The sequence below is a fragment of the Littorina saxatilis genome, linkage group LG2, assembly GCF_037325665.1.
Source record: "Littorina saxatilis isolate snail1 linkage group LG2, US_GU_Lsax_2.0, whole genome shotgun sequence".
NCBI lineage: Eukaryota > Metazoa > Mollusca > Gastropoda > Littorinimorpha > Littorinidae > Littorina > Littorina saxatilis.
This window is the reverse complement of record NC_090246.1, coordinates 64,625,780-64,638,071: the sequence shown is the minus strand read 5'-3', so window position 1 is coordinate 64,638,071 and position 12,292 is coordinate 64,625,780. Positions and strand designations below refer to the sequence as shown.

The 12,292-nt window shown below is 39.9% G+C and overlaps 1 protein-coding gene across 1 annotated transcript; it reads right to left on the bottom strand.

The window, feature by feature from the left end:
* Positions 1–8,991: 8,991 nt before the first annotated feature.
* LOC138956458 (uncharacterized) lies at positions 8,992–11,657 on the bottom strand. Its single transcript, XM_070327813.1, has 2 exons — positions 11,423–11,657; positions 8,992–10,161 (listed from the first exon to the last, which is right to left on the bottom strand). The coding sequence occupies exons 1-2, from the start codon at positions 11,577–11,579 to the stop codon at positions 9,356–9,358; spliced, it is 963 nt and encodes a 320-aa protein (XP_070183914.1). The 5' UTR covers positions 11,580–11,657; the 3' UTR covers positions 8,992–9,355.
* Positions 11,658–12,292: the final 635 nt, after the last annotated feature.

Genomic DNA, 12,292 nt, shown 5'->3' with positions numbered 1-12,292 from the left:
ATTCTCCACTTTCGAGCACCCTTCATTCTATTTTTCAAGACGAAATTGAATCATAACAAATGTATTTCATCGATATAACACTGTCATTCAATTATCATTACTTTAGTGGAATTCTTCTCGCCTGCACAGGTTGTTCAGTTCTCCAGACATGGTCTGTTACAGACCAGTCTCACTTTTTGTATACATCACATGTATATATATATATATGCAGGGATGGCCAAATCTCAAAATTTAAACTAGCCAGCCGGGCGAATAACTTCAAGAAAGTTACTAGCCGGCCAGAAATTGCACTGCCCCAGTACATACCACAGTTGCAGCATCTGCAGTGTTTATAACACTTTGAAACTAGATCGTACAATGAGAAGGGTTGCATTTGACCAGAATTTTCACTGGCCAGCCGGGCGAGTTGACAGGTGGATGTTTTACTCGCCCCTGGCGGGCGGACGATTTGGCCATCCCTGTATATGGGACAATTAGCTACTTAGGAACACATGTGATCATAACAAACACACACCATCCATAGCACCACCAATACAGTACTCTCAGTCTCTGCCTCACTCCATGAACAAAACTTCATTTTAACATTGAACAATCATTTATTGCAAGTTACTTCCCTTGTACAAATGATTCTACATCAGCTACATACAGATGTTCACACAATCATAATATGTACATAACAGCTCAAATGTAAATGGTACTTCATATCACAATTATATTTTCTGCATGCCCCGTGATCAATACGACAAAGCCACCAACTTTTCAGACAGCATGAGAGAAATTAATGGCGGCAAAACAAGGGTCTTTTGAAAGAAACTGTAATGAGCCCTTTTTTTCTTTCTTCTTTCTTTTGTGTTTAACGTCGTTTTCAACCACGAAGGTTATATCGCGACGGGGAAAGGGGGGAGATGGGATAGAGCCACTTGTCAATTGTTTCTTGTTCACAAAAGCACTAATAAAAAAATTGCTCCAGGGGCTTGCAACGTAGTACAATATATGACCTTACTGGGAGAATGCAAGTTTCCAGTACAAAGGACTTAACATTTCTTACATACTGCTTGACTAAAATCTTTACAAACATTGACTATATTCTATACAAGAAACACTTAACAAGGGTAAAAGAAGAAACAGAACCGTTAGTCGCCTCTTACTGGGTAGCATCGGGTAAATTCTTTCTCGTCCCAACCAATATGGGACTCCCCCTAACCCCAGGGGGTTGTAATGAGCCCAACGTTGCGACGTTTAGCTAACAAATTCCATGTATGTACAACACATAGAGTGCGAGCACTTAGTTTGAAAACTGGGATAGAAATTCCTTAATTTTCACAAAGAAAGACTAGAAGAGGCTGAGCCGATTTCACACAAGAATAACAATCTAAAAAGGTAAACCACATGTAGCCAATAGATGAATTCGGATAATAACTCTGTCGGCTTTGTAATTGTGGAAGAGAACGTGTTTCCGACACACCTCTCACTAGCGATTGGCCCCTTTAATGTTGTCAGAGGATATGCAAGGATATTCACTCTTCCACAACCCTTACAATTTTAAAACCCAAGTTAATTCCGAAAATCATCTATTACATGAAACAACAACACGTCAACAACAAAAAACAAGTCGCGCAAGGCGAAATTACTACATTTAGTCAAGCTGTCGAACTCACGGAATGAAACTGAACGCACTGTATTTTTTTCACCAAGACAGTACAGCTTCGTCAATCCCCGCGAGAAGGAAATCGCTCACCTCCCACGTGCAAACCGCAGTGATATGCACACGCCAGAATAGCGCGGTAGCATATTGTGCTAAGCAGGAAAGTGCGCTTTTCTGTATTCGTGTTAACTTTCTGAGCTTGTTTTGAATACAACCTATCATATCTATATGTTTTTGGAATCAGGAAACGATAAAGAACAAGATGAAATCCTTTTTGGATCGATTTCTTAAATTTTAATCGTAAGACTAAATTAATCTATTTTTGTTAATTGTGATCACATTTTCAGAGTAAACATGACATATGTATATATTTTTAGATTCAGAATGTGATGAAGAATACGATGCAATCAATTTTAAATCTGTTTGCGAAAAATCGATTTTAATGACAACTTTAATGAGCAAACTCATTAATTATTTTGTAAGCCTCCAAGCTGAAATGCAATACCAAAGTCTGGGTGTCGTCGAAGATTACTCGACCAAAATGTCAACCAATTTGGTTTAAAAATGAGAGCGTGACAGTGCCGCCTCAACTTTCACGAAAAGCCGGACATAACGTCATCAAAGACATTTATCAAAAAAATGAACAAAATTTCTGGAGATATCATACCCAGGAACTCCCATGTAAAATTTCATGAAGATCGGTCTAGTAGTTTTCTCTAAATCGCTCTACACACACACACACACACACACCACACCCTCGCCTCGATTCCCCCCTCTACGTTAAAACATTTAGTCAAAACTTGACTAAATGTAAAAAGAACACAATTTGGTGCAAAAAGCCTCGGTAAACAAAATGTGTGATAATTGCATGTAAAAATACTTTTCTTCGTTTGAGGATATTTTTATTTTGACCAGAACTGCAAATTTGCCTGCCACGGACACTTGAACACAATGACTTGATTGCTGACAATGGCACCTAATTAAACTTAAAACAATATTGGTCAATTGGATAATTTTAACTTTCCATGCCATTAAAGCAGCAGTAACGCGATGGTATTGTCCTAAAATGTGCCTGGTAATAAGGTGGAATTATTGCATACGAAACATGCTGCTGCATGCGTTGATGTTGTTGCTTTAAAAGACTGAACACATTTTAAATAGTGAAATTCAAATCCAGATCGCGCCATTGCGGTCTTCACATTGTTATTTGAAAAATAGGGGGCAGCTTTGAACAGCGTCTCAGTGTTTGTCTACTTGAGCAACAAATAAGCTACACAACCCTATACCTCAATTTGGTTGTTCTTCAGATGCAAATTGCAATGCAGGCATGGGAATTGATTTAAAGAAAAATCTCCGAAAACTAGGGGGGTCTGGATTTTTTTTAAATCTCGATTAAAACCTGTGCGACGTGGCGCATTCTGGGAGTATGATTCATGAATTTTACACAGCGAAAAGCCTGACCAAATTTTATACATGTTTTGCATTGCCAGTTACCGACGATCGTTTTCGAACTGTGCAATAGTTACACGAATTACGATCGCCCGCTTTGCATTCGCCACTTGTAGGCTCTTTCGAACTGTTTGCAAAAGTGACTCACGAGGGCGGAATCTCACTGAATGAAGGGACGGTTTTATGGAGGACATTGGTCATATTAGGCAGATTGTCTTTTTCTTTCTTTTCTCACTTTTTTTGTTTTCTCGGAAGAGGATTTTTGTTTTCTTGTTAATGTGTAGCTTTTCTCAGAAGTACTCGGATCCGAGAATTCCCATGCCTGGTAATGAACGTTTTAAACATGACGTGTGAAAGTGTCACAGTTTTAACATTAGAAGAGCACATGAAAACCTGCTTTGCCTAAAAGCGTCTGCTCGCATGCAATGAATATTAACCATGTGACCAGTTGCTGCATGCGAGTCAAAGGCACTCAATCTGGAACAATTTTAGGATAAAAAATGTATCAAGCACAGGTTGATTTCTCATGGTATGCTACCCCAATGCCAATCGTGTAAGCTGTCAAAAAGGAAATGTTCCAAATTTAAAATACAACTTTCCAAATCATGACACTAATTTGCTTTCACAATGATACACAACAGAAGAAATACAGATATTTAAGAAATAAAGATATTTGTTCCAGACCTGGGAACCCCTGTTTTGCACTTTGAGTATTCTCAAACAAACTTGGTGTATTTTCAGAAAAATGAGCGTACTCCACACAGCGTTTGAACATCCATTGATTAAAACATGCCTCACGCGCGTCCGTCACAGTTTACCTATACATTTAAAACAAATGCTTTTTTTTAATGTTTACTGACAAAAACTGTTATCATGCATGAGCCAAAATACTGGATCGGCTTCGGGATGGGCTTGTGAAGAAAAGCAGTGTAGGAATTTTTCTCGTCATATTTTTTTTCCACTGACCGTACTGATCGTATTCTCGACAATCATGCGTACAAACTACGGCAAAATCGTATGGGTTCCCAGGTCTGTTGTTCGATCTGAACCAGATTCATTAACTAGCAAAATACTAAACATGTATTACAAACATGATATGACATGCAATAGGAAAACAATACCCACCCATCGAATCATTAAGCAACAGCCTCACATACAAATGTGTGCAAGATATAAATTGATAATACATACAAATAATATTGACTCTCTGTGCTAACAAGATGGCAGGGCACTAAAAATCAAAAGTTCAAAAGACTCTCTACGCTAACAATCCAAATCATAATACTAATAGTGAATACACTGTTCAGTAAAATGTTGCAGAAATCTAATAACCAAATACCATGAAGAATGGTCTAACACTCTAAAAGACAAATATATCATACACATGTGCTATGACTGTCTTGTTTTAAAAATTGATGCCTGGAAATGTATTCCTCAACAAAATGGATCCATGCTGTAGTTAGCAAGTATTATCAACTGAAACATTTCACTTAACAATTTATTCTGTCAATCTGAATCTGGTATTTTGAAAGCACCACTTTTTCTGCTTCAGAAGTATGACATTGTATTTCTAAAAAGGGCTCTCAATTCGTATTTCTGCCCCACCCCCTCTCAAGCATACATGTATAAACAGGAATGGCCAAATCGTCCGCCGGATCGCCAGGGGCGAGTAACAAATCCGCCAGGCTAGCAGAAACCGCCTGGCAATTCGCCCGGCTGGCCTATGAAAGTTTTGGTCAAATGCAAAAGTGTTGGTTGTAATATCCAGTTTTAAAGCCATACAAACACTGTAGATCAACTGTGGTATGTACCGGGCCAGCGACATTTTTGCTGGGCTAGTGACTTTCTTGAAGTTACTCGAGTTAGTTAAAATTTTGAGATTTGGCCATCCCTGTATAACATACTGTACACATGTACCAGTCCAAACAACTAAAAATCCCAAAATAGATTTACAGATCATATATTAAAGGCACAGTAAGCCTCCCGTAAACCATCACAGAGCTCCCCAAGCGTCTACATACAGTACAAGCATACTTCCATTTGAACGCTCACCGAACGGGAACATCCTGGCTGCTTTCTGTCGAGCGTGAGAAATGTTCAAAGAACTTATTTTCGTGGACTTGGTTCTCTACAACAATGGCGCCTCGTTTTGGTGCTGGACGGCTGTTATGAATATTCAATACCGGAAATCACGCCCGGACAGAAAGCCTCCCGTAAACCATCACAGATACTGTGAGGCTTTTACACACAGTACAAACACCCTTCCATTTGAACGCTCAACAAACGGGAACATCCTAGGTGCCCTACGTAAAGAGCGAGCAATTTTTAAAGAATTAATTTTGCAGATTGTCTCGAACACTTTTTGGACCCATCCAGAACTCGGGTCAAAAATGAGTTACTTCCCTTCGTGTCTCATTCTATCGATGTAAAGTGTTAAGTGGCGATAGCCGTGGATCGATGATTATCAGAATGTTTTTGGACCGTGGTGCGTTTTTGCGCTAGACCTAGCTTTTAAAATCTAAATAATAAATTGACAGTTTGTTACACAAACATTCTTTAATCATAAAAGAATTCTTTTTTCATCAAGACAAGATCAGTACAATTCGAAGTGGTGAAAGTTTGAAAAAAGAAAAGCCCAGAAGCAGGGTCACGCAAGGGTCGTAGCAGACGACGGTTTATGCATATCGCCGTTCCTCTCAACAGTCAAAAGCCATCGCTAGAGTTCTTGTGAACCACAGCTGTTTGTTTCGTGCATAAAAACGTGCTATTGTAGATAAGCTCACATCGAGTTGCATTCAAATTACTAACCGACGACTACATTGTGAAAAAGGGAAACTGGATCACACGGGTTCACGATGGCTCAGGGGTAAGATAAACCACGCAAAAATAAATTCTTTGAAAATTGTTCGCTCTTTACGGAGGGCACCTAGGATGTTCTCAATCGGTGAGTGTTTAAATGAAAGGGTGTTTGTACTGTGTGTAAAAGCCTGACCGTATCTGTGATGGTTTACAGGAGGCTTACTGTGCCTTTAATCACACACACCATCTGGCATCTTGCTTGATCACAGTCTCTCCCTTTATGGATTCTCTCACAATTTTTAAGCTCACCATTCTTTCACACAAGATAAACATGAAGTGTAAAAGAATACAAGTAAATGAATTTTCCAGTGCCACTCTACTAAGACCTAAAAAAAAAATAGGTGTGGTTACGGTAACCCGACCTACCCTATTTTTAGGGGCCGACCCTATAACTTTTTATTACATTTGTCAACAACAACAACAAAAAATGAAAACAAGAAAACGCAATGAAAGCGAAAGCGCTCGAGTCGTCATGCAAGGGAAATAACTCCTTCTACTAAAAAGGCCCAACAGACGCTTGCCATGACAAAAATGGCGGGATCTTCTTCGGTTGCGAGTGCTACACGCTTGGTTGCTCTGCTATTAAGAAAAAAAAGTTAAGGAAAAAAAAAGTGATTGCCTTCCTTCCTACCCTATTTTTTTGTGGCTATGTTACCATAACCACACCTTTTTTTTTTTATTTGCCTAATGACATAGTAACATAAATGCAACACAAAATTTCTATTAACAAGAAAGCGTTCAAACCAAAAGCACATTTGTGTATACTGCTCAAACAAGTAACTAAAAGCCAGCATATTAGCATTCTTTACATTTCTGAAATCATGCCGAACTTTATGTACACAAGTATACAAAACTAGATGAATACCCGGCTTAGCCGGGAAGAAGTAGAGCCGGGTACCCGGCTTTGCCGGGTGAGTGGTACGTGATTGACGCCACAGGAAGGAAGGGAGATAAACGCGCAAAACACTGGAGAAGATAAGGAAGAGTTACTGGGAATGGATGTACAGAAAAACCATAAAAATCAAAATCGGTTCAGCGCTGCGCGCTGAGAGCACGTGTTGAAAATTTTCATCGACCAGATTGTGTCCGGGGTCTACCTGAATATGCCCACCAAATTTGAAGCAGATCCATCGAGAACTTTGGCCGTGCATCGCGAAGTGACAGAAAGACAGACAGACACACACAAACCGTATATAGATACCACACGTCAATATATATATACTGTACGGCACCAAGCTCCGGGGACCCGCTGCCGATCTACAGAAGACTGCGGACTTCATGGCAGCCACCGACCTGAAGATTTAACGGCCATAGTATCGAACGCAGAAGAATATACTGTACATGACAAACATTTTGCTATGGAAGTATACACTCTATTTGACTGTCTGCTGTTAACAGGACAAAGACCACAAATTCATAAGATATTGTGGGACAGTGATTAATTGCATTATGTCCGTGCACCATTGATGAACATATGAGCGTAGCACCATGACAATGTGTCTTGCGTCTACCAGCAATTCTTAGGAACAATGCTTACAGTTATTGTAGAAAGTTCTACACAGTACAGAGCCTTTTATCACCAAACTTAGTATTTTACAGGAATATGAGGTCAACAGAAAATAAAACATACAATCTCCCCCCCCCCCCCTCCCCCCCCCCCCCTCTTCAAAAAAGTGTATGAAAAAGCATAATCATCACCTGGCAAGGCATAACATTTAAATAAAACAAAAAGAAACTAACTTGATTTGTCAACTTTCGAGGGGAAGCGACTATTTTTCTGACATCTGGGGGACACAACTGGCACAAGATCTGAGACATGAAAAACATTTGCAGAAAAAAACCACAACTGATAACATACTAAACAAGTCGCGTAAGGCGAAATTACTACATTTAGTCAAGCTGTGGAACTGCATTTTTTCACAATGACCGTAGTCCGCCGCTTGTGCAAAACAGAGTGAAACTGACGAGCCTGTTCAGCGCGGTAGTGGTTTCGCTGTGCTGCATAGCACGCTTTTCTGTACCTCTCTTCGTTTTAACTTTCTGAGCGTGTTTTTAATCCAAACATATCATATCTATATGTTTTTGGAATCAGGAACCGACAAGCAATAAGATGAAATTGTTTTTAAATCGATTTCGGAAATTTAATTTTGATCATAATTTTTATATTTTTAATTTTCAGAGCTTGTTTTTAATCCAAAGATAACATATTTATATGTTTTTGGAATCAGGAAATGATGTAGAATAAGATGAACGTAAATTTGGATCGTTTTATATAAAAAAAATTTATTACAATTTTCAGATTTTTAATGACCAAAGTCATTAATTAATTTGTAAGCCACTAAGCTGAAATGCAATACCGAAGTCCGGCCTTTGTCGAAGATTGCTTTACAAAAATTTCAATCAATTTGATTGAAAAATGAGGGTGTGACAGTGCCGCCTCAACTTTTACAAAAAGCCGGATATGACGTCATCAAAAGTATTTATCGAAAAAATGAAAAAAACGTCCGGGGATATCATTCCCAGGAACTCTCATGTCAAATTTCATAAAGATCGGTCCAGTAGTTTGGTCTGAATCGCTCTACACACACATACGCACAGACAGACACACACACACATACACCACGACCCTCGTCTCGATTCCCCCTCTATGTTAAAACATTTAGTCAAAACTTGACTAAATGTAAAAAATATGAGAGAAAAAAAGTACCAACATAGAGACCCCAATTATTTGGGATTAGTCACCGGAAACATTATATTTGTTTGTTCTGTCTTTATAAAGTACAAATTCAGAACAAATTACCCATACCATTATTTTTATGGCTTTATGCAACAGAAAGAGATTCCCAACTTTCTACAGGGATCAAGCAATTATTAAAATAATGCCCATTAAACACACAATTTTTAAGAGGTACACAATGATTCACTACTAGTACTATTCCAGTATCTGTCGAAGAGTATGAGTACAATAAGCACATGATTCCTGTACACATATCATGTATGTACATGTGTACTGTAACCATAAAGTACACACAGTTTGAACACAAATTCTCATTGTCATTATCTAACGTACAGGTTAATCTTGAACAAAAAGAGTATCAAAACATTCCTAGAATGCAATCATGATTGTAGACATAAAACATTCAGTTCACAAAAACGAACCAATTTTAACTTCTCATGCAGAACCTTCTGGAGAGGAGCCACGATACCTGATACCTGTACAACCCGTCATCTTAACTTCGAAATACACTCAGTTCTGAATGTACATCATGGTCGCTGACAACTCTTCCACTTGAAGTTGGTCAATTCACAAAATCTCAGTCAGTCACAGCCAAAGATAACACCACTTTAGTCACACCTATGTAAGTCTTTCCTCTGAATTATCCCAAAATTTAAAGTCACAGTTTACTCTGCCCTTTTCCTCTTGCACGAGCAAGAGTCAGTCTCTTTCCAGCAATGATCGTTGGACGAAACATTGCTCGATGGAGTAAAGAATTCGCTGATCCTGCGCTTCGCATGGCTGCAAGAGCTGCCGGAATTGACCTGCCTCTTCTTGGTCTTCTTCTTTGGCGTCTTCGGTTCCATGCAAGGGATTCTCTGCTTCACGGGTGTGTAAAGAAACGGCGTTGATTGACTGAACATCAAAGGGCTTGGACTCTGGACCAGCTGAACCTCTCGTGTCGGCGACAGAACAACAGACGGAGATGGCTTGGAGTTGCAGAAATTTCGAAGATCCAACTTGGGTGGTGTCTTTCTCTTGTGGGAAGACTTCAGGACAGACGGAGTATGTCTCTTCACTGGCGCTTTTGGAGCACACGGCAGTGTGCACTTCCTCTCTGGTGTTGTTGGAAGCATCTTAGCGGCATCAACTGTAGAAAAGTCATATGTGCCCCTTGAAACAGTGACAGACTCGTTCCTGGACACGGACTCTTTTTTGGGCGTGCAGGAAGGGTTGACTTTTGATGCAGCGTTGGCAGCCTCAATAGCAGATGATTTCCCATCTGTGCTGTGTTCAGTTGTGTGTGGGCTTGTGACGAGCAGACTGTCGACAGGTATGTTACGCATCGGCTGCTGACAGCTACCGTAGAGGATCAATGCAGCCTGGATGGAGAGGACACGCATGTGGTTCTTGTCACCTGCAAACTGGTCCCAGTAGATGGTGTGCTCCCACAGGTGCTTGATGAAGCAGACACGGCTCTTGTACAGCTTGCCTGCAATCACAGAAGATTGAAGAACCGTTATATTTAAAATTTACCCAATCAGAGAGTCTGACAGTTTGTTTGCTAATTACCCACATTTTAATATGTTGAAACCTCATTCTTACTAACTTAGTACACACTCACACACTGGAAGAAACAAGATCTAACTTGGGTTTTTTCCTCTTCAAAAACATAATCTTTGTATTAGTACTATTACTATAATATAAATAAATTGTAACTTTCTCTTTTGAGACAACAAACAACAAGCTGGATATTCTAGTGTCTTGTAGCATACGAAATCTGTTCAAAGGCGTCAAACGTGAAGATTAGTTAGTAACACTAACAAAGCTCAAGATCTTGACAGGAAATCCATCGGTGAACACATTAGAATGCATGCAAATTCAATTCTGGAAACAAAGTCAATCCTATAGTTCCGTACTACTAAAAGTAAAAGTAAAAGACTGCAGGAACATTGTCAGATCAAAGATCAAACTACAGTACAGGCAAAGATCTGTTGTCCATAAGAATTAGACAACATAATTTCCCAATTTTCAATGTAAAAAATAAAAATCTGACTGAAGCACACGCAAGGTACCTTCCAAACGTACAGTAACAATACCCTGGTCCAGCCTGTTGTGTTATCATTATGTGTTAATTCATTAATAAAGTTTAATACACATCACATGCCATTAATCAAGGATAATATTGTCAAAAATAATTATGAGTGTATTAGTATTATTACCGAATTAGTCAATACTGGTGCAATCAATAAAGTTTCACAGATTCATCACATAATGCAATAATAACTGCTGCAGCGCATGACCAGAGTGAAGGAGGGACCGGATGTTTTGCTAGCAGATCAACCAGACAGCCACCTGTGTGAATGAACATTTTCTCCACGTGATGTGGTTGCTTGACCTACTTTTGTGTTGCAAGGTTAAAAGCATCGCTTCAATCACATTACGGATCATTTACTAACAAAAACCACTGTTTTTGGGATTACCAGGGTAATCTAGTTAATACACAGCTATCTCCAAATCTGAAGTAATGCAAATGAAACACTAACATCCATCATTGAACAATCTGCATGCATGTCAACTTCGCAAGTCTTGATCGAGCAGACGATGCTGAATGTTTACCTTGGTCACCACAAAATATCAGCAAAATACGGCCACTGAAAGATCAATATGAGGACTTGACTAACACACATATAATCTGGTGGTTTACTGAAACCAGAAAACACTGGTACTGAAGCTGAATACCGACAACTTACCGCATACACAGCAGTTGATTCCGCCGCCATAGTCCACGTAACACTGCAAGACATCCAACACTTGTGTAAGTTCTAGGTCTTTACGCTGCGCATCGTAGTGCTTAGCAGAATCATGGCGAGTCCTTCGAGGTCTCGGATGACTTTCTGTATCCACCATCGTCACGGTTTTTGTAAAAATCCACTTGTCAGGTAATCCGGAAACTTTTTTCCACACGTCGATGTAAACACAGGCTGAAGTTTGTGCCCACCGCGTTACTCAGCTGTCCTGCACGCCTCGACCAATCGCAGTTCGAATTTCTGCCCCGTGACATGTCATGTGATCGATTCCGCGGGAAACAGTGCTCGAACTGCGCATGCTCGACCTAGAGAGGTCACATTTTCGCGCGAAAGTGACGCAGTATATCATCGTGAATATTCATGATGGCCGTAATCATGATCCCGCTTCGCGGAGTTAGAAGCATTTCATGAATGAAGCGCTAAGCGTGTCACGCTGCCCTAGTTTCGGGCCAAAGGCAGTCGGCTTCCTCAAAACGTTGAGCATTATTATAATTTTGCTTTTGTTCTCTGGCATGCGTTTCTCCTCCCCACAGCGCTTGTGTTGTCAGATCGGAGAATAGATTACAGCAGGAATACAGTTTATGTTAAAACTGAGCTTCATCTCATAAACAACACGTACGTGCACTCGCAACTCATTACACACACACACACACACACACACACACACACACACACTTGACTCACACACACACACACACACTGACTTGACTCACACACACACACACGTACTTGACTCACCACACACAACACACACACACACACACACACACACAGCATACCGGCACACACACACACACACACACACACACACAC

Coding starts and splice junctions, on each gene's coding strand:
- LOC138956458 (XM_070327813.1), bottom strand. CDS start 11,579: ATGGTGGATACAGAAAGTCATCCGAGACCTCGAAGGACTCGCCATGAT. Junction 10,162..11,422: donor AATCAACTGCTGTGTATGCG/GTAAGTTGTCGG, acceptor CTGTGATTGCAG/GCAAGCTGTACAAGAGCCGT.